Raw genomic sequence first — 14,345 nt, 5'->3', positions numbered from 1 at the left:
GAGTGTTTGTCTTTTACGGCTCTCAAAAGTTAAAGGATACTGAACCTTTAAAACAAATAGAAGGCCCATCCATGTGGATCTATGTGATCCCTCAGGGTTAGGTTTTGCCTGTGCTGTGTTCTCTTCAGGAGACATATGATGTTTGCTTGTTCCAATCTTGGTGATAATGTTAGCTGTCATCACTTACTTAAAATGATAGAAATTATATTTTTAAAAACCAAACTTTTATATTTTCTTGTGTTTTTATTCTTTAGTGTTGAGTCTTGGAGTTCTTCATAAGATCCCGTACTACTTCAGGCAGCTTCTGGATCATCTTATCTTGGACTTATTAGCATCTTATGACTCAGTTTGGATAGAGTTTTGTTGTTACCTAACATGTCTTTTCCTCTGACAATATAGGAGTAGGGGCTATAGTTTGTCCCCACCCTCCCTTCACAGCCAGCACAGTCACACATGTAGAAGGCTGGTATACAACACAAGTACACATGTGGAAGGCTGCTGTACAGCACATTCTACATGTAGAAGGCTGGCACATAGTACTTGATACACAGCATTGGCTACCCAGTTGATGGTGGGCTAATGGTTAATGGATAGCTGAATTGTCCATCTATTTAAATTTGTTGTTCCCAAACCTTCCGATTTATTAGTTTGATTTGGAGCTCAACATACTTTAAAGAAACCTGTTACCCACTTGGTAACTTTGTATACATTTAGGTGTAGTTCTTTAAAATGCAGTTCTCAGAAACCTACTTGATGTGTTCATTATTTTGTTTACCTTGTCATATCAGTTGTTCTGCCTTGCATGCGTGTCTGTGTAGTATGTACAGGCAGTGCCTGCCGACTCTAGAAGGAGGGCATCAGCTCCCTTGAAACTGGAGCAACAGACAGTTGTGAACTGCCATGTGGGTGCTGGGAATTGAACCAGGATCCTCTGGAAGAGCAAACAGTGTTCTTAACCACTGAGCCATCTCTCCAGACCCTAAACTTTTATGTTTTAGTGGCCTACAATGTGCCATCAGTGAAATTGTTCTGATGAAAGTAATAGTTTTTATTATTCCTGTTATTTTACTTTTTGTAACACACCTCAAAAAACTATAGAACTTTAAAGGGTTTGTTTTGTTTCTAGTTTTTTTTTGGGGGGGGGAATCTGTATTGTCTATGGAACCACTGTTCTAAACTGCCCACGGCCACCCCAGCCAGAGGTCTGCGATTCCTGGTTCCTCCTCCAGTGTCCTGTTGTGACTCTCAGGATTGCATTTGTGTCACTGAAGAGGAAATACCTTCCGTCACCTTACTCTACCAAGGCAGATTTCATGTGACTCACTAATGACACATTTATATTTTGAGACTTTTCTCTTTACTTTTTTTTTTTTTTTAAGATCATTTTTAGGGGCTGGAGAGATGGCTTAGCAGTTAAGAGCACTGTCTGCTCTTCCAGAGGTTGTGAGCTTAATTCCCAGCAACTACATGGTGGCTCACAACCATCTATAATGTGATCTGATGCCCTCTTCTGGCCTGCAGGCAGAGCACTGTATACATCATAACTAAATGAATAATATTTTTTTTAAAGAGCAATTTTCAGTTCATAGTAAAATTGAACAGAAAACGTAGAGGATTCCCATACACCTCCTGTCCTCTTCAGTCTTCCCTGCTGTCTGCACACTGTTCCAGAGTGGAGCATTTGAAACACTCATGAGCCTTTGCTGACATACACCGAAGCGTGTGTATTTACATTAGGGTTAAGGCTATTTGGATTTGGGCAGATGTATAATGGAGAGTGTTCATGATGATTGTGTGAGACAAAACACTTTCATAGTCCAAAACATTCCCACTGCTTTGCCTTTTCAGCATTGCCTTTCCTACAACAACCCCTTGCAGCCGTGATCTTCACAGCCTCCCTGGTTCTACCCTTCCCAGGCCATCTCCCTGAAACCATAGTGTATACTCACAAATTAGCTTTTTCTTAATAATATGCACGTGAGTTCTCCTGTAACTTCTCACAATAGCCCATTTCTATCTAGCACCAGATATCCCATTGTGTGGATGTACCCCAGCTTGTGTTGCCTGTGCAAAAATACCTTACTTGCTTTCAAGATTTTGCAAGTATGAACAAAGGTACCACAAACATGAATGTGTACAATTTTCCTTGTGCATAAGTTTTCAATGCTTGATGCAGTATCAAGGAACATGACGGATAGTGTTGTAAGAAGCTACCCAGTTGTCTTCTGAATCGGTTGTGCCATTTTGGAGTCCCTTCAGCCAGAGTGAGAGTTCCTGTTGCTCTGTGTCCTCAGCAGCATGTGGTGACACAGTTGGCTGTCAGTTACTCTAGTAAGTCTGTAGTGATGTCTCATTGTTTGACTTCAACTTTTGCAATGCCTTACAGTGTAGAGCACCATCTGTATGCTCTTTTGCCACTTGTATATAGCCTTGGTGAGGTGTTTGCTCAGCCCTTGGCCCATTTTTACTCTAATCATTTGTTTGCTTGTTTGTTTATGTTCTTTTACTGACAGACCTACCCACCTACCCACCCCCAGACCATCTAGTGAAGAAACACGGAAAGTTTTGAGGATATAAAGGATGATTTATTTTTCAAAGAAAAACGCCTCTCTTCTGTTTCTCTCCTTTTGCCTTTGTCTTTCAGTTATACCTGCCGCCACTTGCAGAGATATGTTTATGTGTCGGACAAATTGTATTTCCCCCGCTCTCACTGTTCCACACTTCAGCATTGCTTCTCGGCCCTCAGTGACAATGGAGAGGAACTCTTGTCTTTAACTTGCTCTCACATTCTCAGATCCTATGCTTCCAGGTTATTAACCTCTGCTGTCCATTTACTGCATGCTGCATGTTGTGTGCCCCTGAAACTTGCATGCTTTAATGGGACACATATCAATTAATTGATATAGGCGAAATTTTATATTTTAAATACTACCAAGTAATCAATCCTATAATGGCTTGCATTTGTTTCTTATACATGTCTTCTTAAGAAGTTTATGTTCCTGGGAGAGGAGGAGGCTTTCACAGCACAAACACTTGTGTTCGGTCTGTGTTCCGGTCCCCTTTAACTGGCGGTTGCTATGGTGCTCTGTCTGGTCTGCATCTGAGCTGGGCTCTGCTTACGGGCACTTTGACTTGTAAAGGAGTTCTCTTTCTTGGTGGACAGGCACACCTGAGAGCTCACTGCAGGGCTCCACCCTGTTCTTATGGGCGTGTTCAGTTGTCAGTCTTGACTCTGTAGGATGGTAGGATTGATTCATTCAGACTTTATGTTTATTACTCATTTACTAGAGAAATAAAAAAGTCAAGTTGCACTGAGTTTTGGGCAAGTGTAGATTAAACATAATGATGGTATAAGTATAAAGAGACAAGCTGAATATCTCACATAACAGTGAAAACCAGCACCTGCTGCTTACTGTGTATTATACACCAAAACAGAGGGCAGTGTGACGTAACTGCTTGTCTTTTTTAACACACATTTCCTGTAAGTCAGAGATGACTTGCATCTCTATACTGTTAGCTGGAGAAGATGATCTAAGGCAGTGTCTTCCCTGCCAGGTGTTTTAAAGGAGAAGGAAAAGCTCCAGGACAGCCTTAAATAGAAAATGGAAAACATCTGAATTACAGTTGATCTGTGCGCATGAAGAAACATAGACGTCTAAGTGAAAACACTTGATTAGGACAGGAAACCGTGTGGCTTCTGGTTGTCTGACTTTTGTAGTAAAGGTCTGACGGACTCACGGTGAAGAGTATGATACAGATACTGTGCTGGGGGAAGTAAAAGCAAGAGAAAATAATCAGCTCTTCAATGTGTACTAGATGAGGATTTGCCAAGCAAGCCAGGCTAACTGCAGTGCTCAGGAGGCTGTGCTCATAGACTCCCAAGTTCAGCACAGACAGCTACATAGTGAGACCCTGTCTCCAAACAGAGGAAAAGAACTTAGCAAACTAAAAGCCACTAGCTGGTGAGTGATGATACTTGGGGGGTTTGAAGACAGCTTGTTTGACTGTGCAGAATGGGGAAAGTTGCTGTTGGTCATTGAACCCCAAGATGTCAGAATGATTGACCTTGCCCTTACATACTCGTATATCAATTGGCAGTGCTCTCACAAAACTGATGGTGCGGGTGGGGTGGAGATATTACAGAAAAGAGCATGATGCTTCTGATTGTAGCAGCCAGGCTGACAGGCTGGCAATCCAGGGAGGCACTGACGTTGCAGTCCTGAGTTCCAGATCCACAGGCAGCTGTTTCTGGTAGTCTGGAAGCAGCGCTCCTCCTTCCTTCAGAGACTTAATAGACTATAAACTACTTTCTTGAAGCCAGCAGATCTTAAGTGTCTAGCACATCTACAAATAACCCTCACAGCAACATCTAGGGTTTAAACAAACAGGGCACCAGCCCTTAGCCAAACTGAACATAAAAATCACTATCGTACTATATTCAGTTTTCCTTAGTGTGTGCTGGATCTGTCCTGTCACCCTGTAAGCCCCCTGAAGTGAATATTTGATCTCATTCATTCATTCATTCATTCATTCATTCTTAGTCATTCATTCAGGAATCTCATTGGCAGCAGCGTCTGCCCTCTGCCATTTGTGAGAGAGGGCATCGTGTACTTGCCGTTGGGTGATACCTCCTAACCGTCTGGAACAGACAGGAAGGAAATACAGGGTCAACTGAGAAGACAAAAGAATGTTAAGAGAGAAAACCCCAAGAAAGATGATGTAGGAAGGATGTGAGTAAAGAACAAAGTGAGGGGGCAGAGAAGGGAGAGCCGCCAGCGAGGAAAACCTGCTCGCTCCGCCCGAGCTCTGGGAGTTGCTTCTGTCTTCCATGTCTAATTTGGAATGGAATTCTGCGTCTGTTTTCCATTCCCCTCACTCAGCACCTTCACCTTGCTGACCCTTTCCGTTCCTTACACACTTTGATTCCATTCTCCTCAGGTAAAGTTTAGGTGTTGAGCCTCTAAAGGGTATTTTGAACTTCCCCAAGGCTGAGGCCGGTTTATCATATCTCTGTAATGAGCTGTCAGGCCTGGTCAGCCTAGTTGGTGCTTGAGGAAATACTTGGCCAGAAAGCTTTCTAGTGTTCTGAAACATGTTTTGACTGTTCTCTCAGAGTTTTCATCTTCTTGTCTCATTCCAAGACTGTTCACCAGATGTGCTGCTCCAGGCCCCTGTGCCTGCCAGGCCCTGCCAGGAGTAGCACAGTGTGATGGCTAGGGACATGGCCTGTGGTTTCAGGCCTCTCTTCTCTCCACTGGCTCTCAGCCTCAGCCCTGCCCCTGCAATCTAGACTAGTGCAGACTTGAGAGTGAGGTGCCCGTGTAAGAGAAGGTTCTGTCACCTTGTTATGCCAGGCAAATTTACAGGTCATTGGCATGCTGTATCTGCAGTGACACCTGCTCCAGTGTAGTTTAGCCCCAGTAGTAGAGGTGTTCTTTCAACAGAATGACAGTATAAAAAGGACAGGCCAAGCCAGAGTCAGAGCAGAACAGCCACAGCCGTGCACAGCCCCGCATGGCTTCTGTTCTGCAGAGTGCTTCCTGTATAATTCATTTCCTGGAGAGCAGTGGAAGCCTGCCTTCAGGAGGGAGTTAAGTTAGTCTCCCGGAAGCCACTTCTGGGACTCCTGATAGAAAGGAAGCTCCTCCTGAAGACCCTAAGGCCGCCTGTTCTAGAGGGGGTGTGGACACCTCTTCTTATCAGAGGCCTTTGGGGTTCTGACACCACATGGCTCAGTTTTCCTCCACTTAAATACCTTGGATACTTTAAGCACTCGTATGAGAGGGATTTTGTTGTCTACCTTCCTGGGCAGTCTGTATTTGCTAGCACTCATCATAGAACTTGGTGTCCACGATTGAACTCAGTATTTTAGTTTTACAGTATTGTTTTAGCCTTCACTTATGCACTCACAATTTCTCCTGAAAGTACAATTTTTGAAAATAAGAATGATTTGATTTATATAAAACTCTCAGATCCATTCCATGAAAATATATCCCCCTCCATAAATATATTTGTCTGATTGTAATTGTGGGGCCTCATATTTGTTCTTACTTAATGTGAGGCAACAGCATCTTTTCAGGGGGAGGGGAGGGCACAGCTCACCAAGCTCGGTGCCTCCCACTCCTGGAAGTCCGTCCACTCCCTGTCCAGGAGCCTAGGGGTCACTTCTCAAGCTCCCAACCTTGGATTTCACTTCTGCTGAAACCAGATTTAGAATTTTTAGTAACTGAGAATTTGAATTCATTGCCAATAGCTATATAAATTAAGTTCTACTAAAGTTTCCTGGTGGAATGGCAAATTTTATGAGAAATCTGTGAAGAAAAGACCTTTTCCTTTCATTTTAATTGGCTTTGGCTTTAGGATATTTAGTTTATATTTATGTAAATATATGTCAAATATTTAATTGTTTAATACTGTTTCAATTGAGGTGGGGGCAGTGAGAAGTCACAGGTCTTGTAGGCTGAGATACTTTTTAGTAAGGACAATTTATTTTGAGTTACAACTAAGTTGTTTTGGTGCTGGGAATCTGAGGGGGGAAAGCAGGAATGTTAAAAAATAATTTCTTCAGTCACATTGGCTTTTAAATATTAGGTTTGCATTAGGCATGTTAAATGACTGGCATTGAGTTCTGTCCTTGGGTAGTTAGTGTGAGGCATGAGCAGTGACCATGGCCTTCTGGAGATCATAGAACTCTTCTAGAATTTATCAAAAATTGTGGACCTTATGTCCATAAGGCAAGGGAAAAATCACCTCTAAATATATAGATTTTTCATGGAACTGATGTAATTTTTAAAAAACTGTGTACAGCTAGAAAATAGACCCTTCCCCCCAGTCGATTAGACAAGACTGTAGCAGCTTACTTGCCACAGAAAGGCCTCAGCAGGTGTGGCAGCTGCAGCCTGCTTCAAACACAGACTGCTCCTGTCTTGTGCTCTGCACTCCCAGAGCCTCAGTGTCATTTGGAGTCTGGCATAGCTCACTGTGAAATCTGCCCACCACGTTACAGACCATGGAAGGAAATGCTGTTGAGTGTAATCTGCTGTTTTTAAGGTAATCTCACATCCATTTGACCAGAAGTTAATTACAGGTAGCCAGCCTGCGTGCACAGCTGGAAATTGAGCCTTTAGCAGAGTGGCCATGTGCTGTGAGTAGACAGAAGAAACAGTTCTGGGGCTACTAATCACCCTGACTGCCACAGCACCGGGGAGAGAATAGCATGTGCTTCCTTGGCAGACTAGGTAGCATCAGAGCTTAATTCCAAAGACAGTAAGATAAGACAGAATTATTGGGGAGGGGGGGACGGGAAGCCTTTGCTTTGTACTGTTTCTTACGTGGAAAGCCATGATAAGTAAAAGGAGGTACCTTCTGGTGGTAAGCTGAAATGCCCTGGGGAGTAAGAAGACTTCATTAGGAAGTAAAGCTTCATTAGGACAGGCATTGAGAACACAAGCTTCAGAGGCCACACATAGGAGAGCACATGATATATTCTGGGGACAGGAAATGGGGTCTTTTGTTGAAAGTAGATTTATCTATGAGATTGCTTAGTATTTTTCTTGTTTTTCTTGAAACAGGGTCTCTCCTCTAACTCTCTATGTGGTGTCAATTCTCCTGCCTCAGTTTTTTAAAATTCCAGGTTGTAGGCCTTTATGCCCTGCCTAGGGATGAGAGTATTGTATCTAAGTAAGCACAACATTATTTAAAGTATAATGCTCTCAGTGTTTTGCTATTGTTGTTTTTGAGACAGGGTTTCTCAGTGTAGCCTTGGCTATCCTAGACTCACTTTGGAGAGTCCAGAGAGATTCGCCTGCCTCTGCCTCCTAAGTGCTGGGATTACACGTGTGCACCACCTCGCCCAGCTATTGCTCTCAAATTGAAAAGGGGTTAGTTTTATTTTGTTTGCCCATTTAATGTCTTTTTATACTGTGGTTTAAAAAAAAGAAAGAAAGAAAAGGCACATCTGGTGCTTTTCCCCTCCCCTTTCAAAAGACTGCAACTTCATCCGGAATCTAAGACAGTTTCTAAAATGAATTTCCTCAAAAGAGCCTTTTAAAATTGCTAGACCAGTCTTGTCATAGTATACCACTCACAAAATCTGTAATGTATAAATATTTGAAGCCATAGCAGTAATTTTTCATGCATCTGATACTGTCTTAATAATTCTGTTGTGGCTGTGTGCTTTATTGATTTCTGTGCCACTTTTGTGGCATGAAATGAAATGTATTATCCCACTTAAGCCATTATGGTTTCCTTTTGAATTACATACCCAGTACTTGATCTTGTCATCAGGCATCTTCCATGCTCTGAGATGTGGTGTTCATCCTGGAGATTTACTGCTTTGTACTCTGTAGTATAAATCAATATAGGGCAAGTGAATCCAGATCAGAAAACTTGGGAAGAAAATGCAATTACGCCATTAAGTTTAGGAATCCTCTTAACATAGTGATGTAGTCTGCTTGAGTTGTCTTTCTTCTCAAGAGTGACTGGTGCGCTGAACGCAGAGTGCAGACCCTGAGACGCTGAGCCCCATCTGTACTGGGTACCATTGCTAGATGCAGCCATGTCCCACCCTCTTCTCCTGGCTTCTCTGAAAGCATATTCCTAGCTTGTGTTCCAACCCTCTTGACCATTTTCTTTTTAAGGCTTTTGTTCTACTATTAGAATTGCTTAAGATTTGCTCTTAAGGTGTTCTCTCCTCTATTCCCCTCACCCCTACTCCCAGTAGACTGTTGTGTTATGTTGTTTGAGATAGTGTCTTGTGTATTCCAGGCTGACCTCACATAACCTCACTGTGTAGGCAAGGATGGGCTTGAACTTCTGAGTCACTTCAAGTGCTAGGCCTGGTGTGTTCATGGGTAGAGACTGAATCCAGGCTTTTCCAATGCTAGCAAGTGCTCTATTGACCAAGCTTCAGCCCCAGTCTCAATAGACTGTTTTTCAAGGGCAAGAGGTGTGTCTGTGTCTGTGTCTGTGTGTGTCCCTTAGGTGATGGCTGCTGAACTGGGGGTCTTACACATGCCAGGCAAGTGCTCTACCACTGTTTTGCTTACCCAGACCCATGTGTGTGCTTTGGTCACTGATCCCAAGCACCTAGTGTGATAGCTGCTCAGTAGTTGTTTTATATTTGCTGAGAATGAACACTTTTAGGTTACCTAAATTAACATTTGTAGACTTGGTTAGTTTCCTAATCATCACTTCCTCAGAGATTGTGTTGTCTAGTTATGGAAAGGCAGCTGCCCTATTACACCACTGTGACATCTCCAGGGTGCCACTCAGGGTAGATGGAGGGATAATATAGTTAGAGTTCAGACACACACACACACACACACACACACACACACACACACACACACACACGGGCACAAACAGGGAGGGAGAAGAGATTTTAAAAGATAAATAAAAGCTGCATGACAAAGAGTTTTTAGTTCTTCTGGTATAGGTAAGTTGCAGATTTTTTTCCAGTAAAAGATTTTATAAATTTTCCACTTATTAAATATCTGGTAAGCTATTTCCATGGCAGTGATGTCAACACACTTTGAAAGATGCCTCCTAAAAGACATGTACTTTGTAGCTCTAGTAAGCAAAGAACAGAGTAGTAGAATTACCTTAAATTTAAACATAGCAAACAGGCTCTCCCTAACAAGTTTTATACCTCTCTCCCTATCCCCCACAAAAAAATCATTTTGCTTTGGCATAAATTATGGTGGAAAATGATTATAACATCACGGCAAAGTGAAATTTCAGTTGTATAGAAAAGTGTCTCATTAGGGTTTCTCTTGCTGCAACAAAACACTATGACAAAAACAACTTGAAGAGATTTATTTGGCTTTCCTCTTCCATATCACTATTCATCACAGAAGGAAGTCAGGACAGGAACTCAAACAGGCAGGAACCTGGAGGCAGGAACTGAGGTAGAGGCCATGGAGGGTGCTGCTTACTGGCTTCCTCCCCATGGCTTACTCAGCCTGCTTTCTTATGGAACCCAGGACCACCAGCCCAGGGATGGCACCACCCACAATGGGCTGGGCCCTCCCCATCAGTCACTAATTAGGAAAACTCTCACAGCTGCACCTCATGGAGGCATTGTCTCAATTGAGGCTCCCTCCTATCTGATGACTTTAGCTTGTATCAAGTTGACATAAAACTAGCCAGTACAGTTAGCAACAAAATATATCAGTGTATGTATTAAAAACTTCTGTAAGTCAGGTGTGGTGGCACACACCTTTAATCCCAGCACTTGGGAGGCAGAAACCAGTGGATCATTGTGAGTTGGGAGACTAGTCTGGTCTACAAAGTGAGTCCAGGATAGCCAAAGCTACACAGAGAAACCCTGTCTCAAAAAACAAAACAAACAACAACAAGCAAAAATCAAACTAACTCGTGTGTGTGTGTGTGTGTGTGTGTGTGTACACATACCCGTGCATATACATGCAGAGACACCTGAGGAAGACTTCCTCATTGGTTCTAGACTGGTTCTCTCACTGAACCTCGGCCTTGTGTTGTGCCTGCCTGCCTGCCTGGCCAAGGAGATCTCTGGGTCTGCCTGTCTCTGTTTCCAGTGCTGGAGGCACAGGTAGGCTCAGCCAGGCCCGGGTGTCTCTCTCTATCTCTCTCTGTCTCTCTCTGTCTCTGTCTCCCTCTCCCTCCCCCCTCTCATGTGATTGCTGGGGATTCAAACTCTATGTGCTTGCATAGCAATCACTCTTACCCACTAAGCCACCTCTCCAGATCCTTATTTTTTTAAGTCAAAATGACCTAATAGAAAAACAAAGCTTACACTGTGTCTCATTAGAAATGTTTAGAAAAATACCTTCCTTTCAAGAAGATTGGTAGATTTAATGAATACTACTATTACAGCTTGTCTCAACATAAATGTTATAACAGCCCATCCTGGTAATTAAAAAAAAGAAAGAAGAAAGAAAGCCAGTGAAAGACACCCAGCTGTACTATATACGCTAATCATCTAAAGGGGAAAAATTTTGGATTTAAATTAATTGTTAAAATGTAGCAAAGGATACATGGAAAGAATGAATATCCTGAGTATCATGACCCGAGGAAACAAAATTAAGAAGGGAGGGTAGGAAACCAGCTCTCTTTTAGCCACCAACTGCTCCTGAGGTGGCCATCTCCTTGCTTAAGGAGACATTGTAGCCATTGTTAGGTGCTCTATGGGTATGTGGGTGTGGCCAGAGTTCCTGAACACTTTCTCATGCAGTTTAGACTGTTATGTACAAACTACTGGAGTGGATGCTTTTCCCCCGAAGCTGCCATTTGCAAGTAATCGGGTGTGCACATTTAGACATGCAGACTCACACAACTGCTTATTAGAGAAATAGTCGTGGTTACTGAACGCCTCGCAGAGTTAAACATACAGGTTTCCCATATATGGAAGAAAAGTAATTCCACCCACTTGCCATGCCTTGGCATGTCATGATGCCAGCCCTCACGTTACCTGACTTCTCGAGCCTAAGTAGACGGTGTTGTAAGTCAGCAGCTAATGCCTCACCTCCCAGCGCTGGGTGACTAAGCCATCCCACTGCTGAGGAGGAAGGGGAGTCCACTTCCATTTGGCTGCAGAGTGGAAGTCACAGTCTGTCTAATCCGAACCCTCTGAGCTACAGTGACAAGATTATTCATGTCTATGCTGCAAAAGAGGAGGAAGCAGAGAGTCTAGGGATGTTAGATGGCTTGGCAGAAAGCGGAAGCGGCAGGCAGAGTCCAGGCTGTCTGGAGTCCTTGCTCTGGTCAAAGTTTCATCTTACTGATGTCACAGCATTAGACAGAAGCTGACTGTGTCCCCACACATGTGATCAGTGAATTTTCAGTAGACAGCTTCTGTTTCTGGTGTTCTGACCTAGGTGTGGTGCTGCACGTCAGAGCATATGAGTTTTTGCCAGTGTAGTCTACACAGTGAGTTCCGGGCCAGCCAGGACTACATGGTAAGACCCTATCTCAAAAAAACAAAAATAAAAAGTCATTTTCTGAGATTTGAAGTTTCAGTTCTATTTTTCACTGTTTCCTATGTGAGCTGAAGTAGGAATTGAAGAATGACGTGGGCATGTTTCCATGTGTATTCTTAGCTTGATCTTAAGTTGGAGGGCACTTGTTTATCACAAAACAGCAGTTTATAAGAGCTAGTTCATTAAAAACTATTTAAAATGACCCTTAGATGTACCCTGTGAATTTATAAGGATGCACATGATATAGTGTGTCCCTGCACAGTGCCTTCGTGTCTAGCATTGGTAATAGCTGGCGTTTCCTGATCTCTGTAACAATTATTAATTATTTTTGCTTTAGTCTTCACAATAACTCTAGAGATGCTTCATGGGGTAAGGCACAGGCACACTGAGTGTTCATAGATATTACCACAAGTGGAGAAGTCGCTCCTGGAGTTGAACACTGTGGCTCTGGAGGCTGTGTCTCCAGCACTGTCCTCGCCCCTGCAGTGTCCTCGCTCCTGCACTGTCCTCGCTCCTGCAGTGTCCTCGCTCCTGCACTGTCCTCGCTCCTGCACTGTCCTCGCTCCTGCACTGTCCTCGCTCCTGCACTGTCCTCGCCCCTGCACTGTCCTCGCCCCTGCAGTGTCCTCCCCCCTGCACTGTCCTCGCCCCTGCAGTGTCCTCGCCCCTGCAGTGTCCTCGCCCCTGCACTGTCCTCGCCCCTGCACTGTCCTCGCCCCTGCACTGTCCTCGCCCCTGCACTGTCCTCGCCCCTGCACTGTCCTCGCCCCTGCACTGTCCTCGCTCCTGCACTGTCCTCGCTCCTGCACTGTCCTCGCTCCTGCACTGTCCTCACTGCTGCACTGTCCTCGCTCCTGCACTGTCCTCGCTCCTGCACTGTCCTCACTGCTGCACTGTCCTCGCTCCTGCACTGTCCTCGCTCCTGCACTGTCCTCGCTCCTGCACTGTCCTCGCTCCTGCACTGTCCTCGCTCCTGCACTGTCCTCGCTCCTGCACTGTCCTCACTGCTGCACTGTCCTCGCTCCTGCACTGTCCTCGCTCCTGCACTGTCCTCGCTCCTGTCCTCTCTTCTGCACTGTCCTCGCTCCTGCACTGTCCTCGCTCCTGCACTGTCCTCGCTCCTGCACTGTCCTCGCTCCTGCACTGTCCTCACTCCTGCACTGTCCTCGCTCCTGCACTGTCCTCGCTCCTGCACTGTCCTCGCCACTGTACTGTCCAGTGAGTAACCTTCTTGCTATCCTTTCAGCCTACCCTCAAGCCACTTTAGACTCCTGATTTGTTGTGCATTTGAAGCTGTGTTGGATCTAAATTTAAACTTATGTTCTGTTCCCTCTTAAAGTTTCGGTTGGAGGTACTTTCTAAAACTGGGACTTTTGAGTCTGTGTGTAGACTGTGTAAACAGGAGACAACGCTGTTCTGCTCTTTAAACTTCTGTGCCGCATCCTAGAGCCGACTGCTCTGTCAAGATGCGTCCTCTCTGCTTTGCTCAGCTTCGTCTGCTTACACTGATCTGTAGGCCTGGCCTGGGAGCCAGGCTTGCTGTTAACTTTTGGTAGGTTGAATTATTTTGGTTCTCAGAGTAGCAGAGTGAGTGGATATAAGGTGCACCAGTTCTGTCTCCCCCTCACTCCACAGTCGCTCTCCCTGCTTGTGTTGGCTTTTGTTGGGGGTTGGTCCTGTTGTCCCCCACCCCTGCCACTGTGCTGGGACTGAAGCCAGAGCCTCACACACCACTGAACCATGTCCTAGGCCCTCTCAGATGCTTTACTAGATTTTATACAATAAGCATTTATATGGACTTCCAAGGTACCGCAAAGGATAAGTCCTGGTTTTACCTTCTACTGGGAGGAGACAACAGAGCAGCTGGCACCAAAAATGATTTGGAATGGGACTGACAGTCACCTAGTTCCCTTGTCATCCCTGCTTAGTGACTGACTGCGGAGTTGGTGGCGTCTGTAATGATCCTTGTAAGTACATTTTAATGCTTTAATGCAGACAGCAATCATACAGACTGAAAGGTGTTGCTTACATTTATTCCTGATGCACCACATGCTGATCATTTACCTTCTCGTTTGCATGTGTTTGCAAGTAGTGTGTACTAAAAACCAAAAGGCCACTCAAGCCCCCACTTGGTCCCTTGTTGGAAGCTGCAAGGTCTCAAAACATGTCTACATCGGTGCTCATAGCATTGGGAGTCAGGGCAGGGAGCAGTGTGGACCTTGCATATGTGGCCCCACTAGGCTCCATGTAGTCGCCTTCAGTCTTAAACTCCTCAGATCACTTTTAGAGGGTAATTCTGGAGCTACAATGATGCTTAGTGTCTTTTCTGCAAAATGTCAAGTAGTAAAAGGAAGATTAGTAAATTAATCTAAACTCTGACTGAAAAGC

The 14,345-nt window shown here is 44.4% G+C and overlaps 1 protein-coding gene across 3 annotated transcripts in view; it reads left to right on the top strand.

The window, feature by feature from the left end:
- Positions 1-14,345, top strand: part of DYM (dymeclin) — a 272,781-nt gene that overhangs the window by 129,893 nt on the left and 128,543 nt on the right. For 2 of the 3 annotated variants that reach the window (XM_084781006.1, XM_084781007.1), the window contains exon 14: positions 2,645-2,809. The exons of the other annotated variant lie outside the window; for it this stretch is intronic. In XM_084781006.1, the coding sequence (XP_084637132.1) occupies positions 2,645-2,809 (165 nt within the window). The remainder of the gene's footprint in view (positions 1-2,644; positions 2,810-14,345) is intronic. 3 annotated transcript variants of the gene reach the window in all.

Source organism: Acomys minous (assembly GCF_964271855.1).
Source record: "Acomys minous genome assembly, chromosome: 4".
Lineage (NCBI taxonomy): Eukaryota > Metazoa > Chordata > Mammalia > Rodentia > Muridae > Acomys > Acomys minous.
This window is presented reverse-complemented; position numbering and strand designations above follow the sequence as displayed.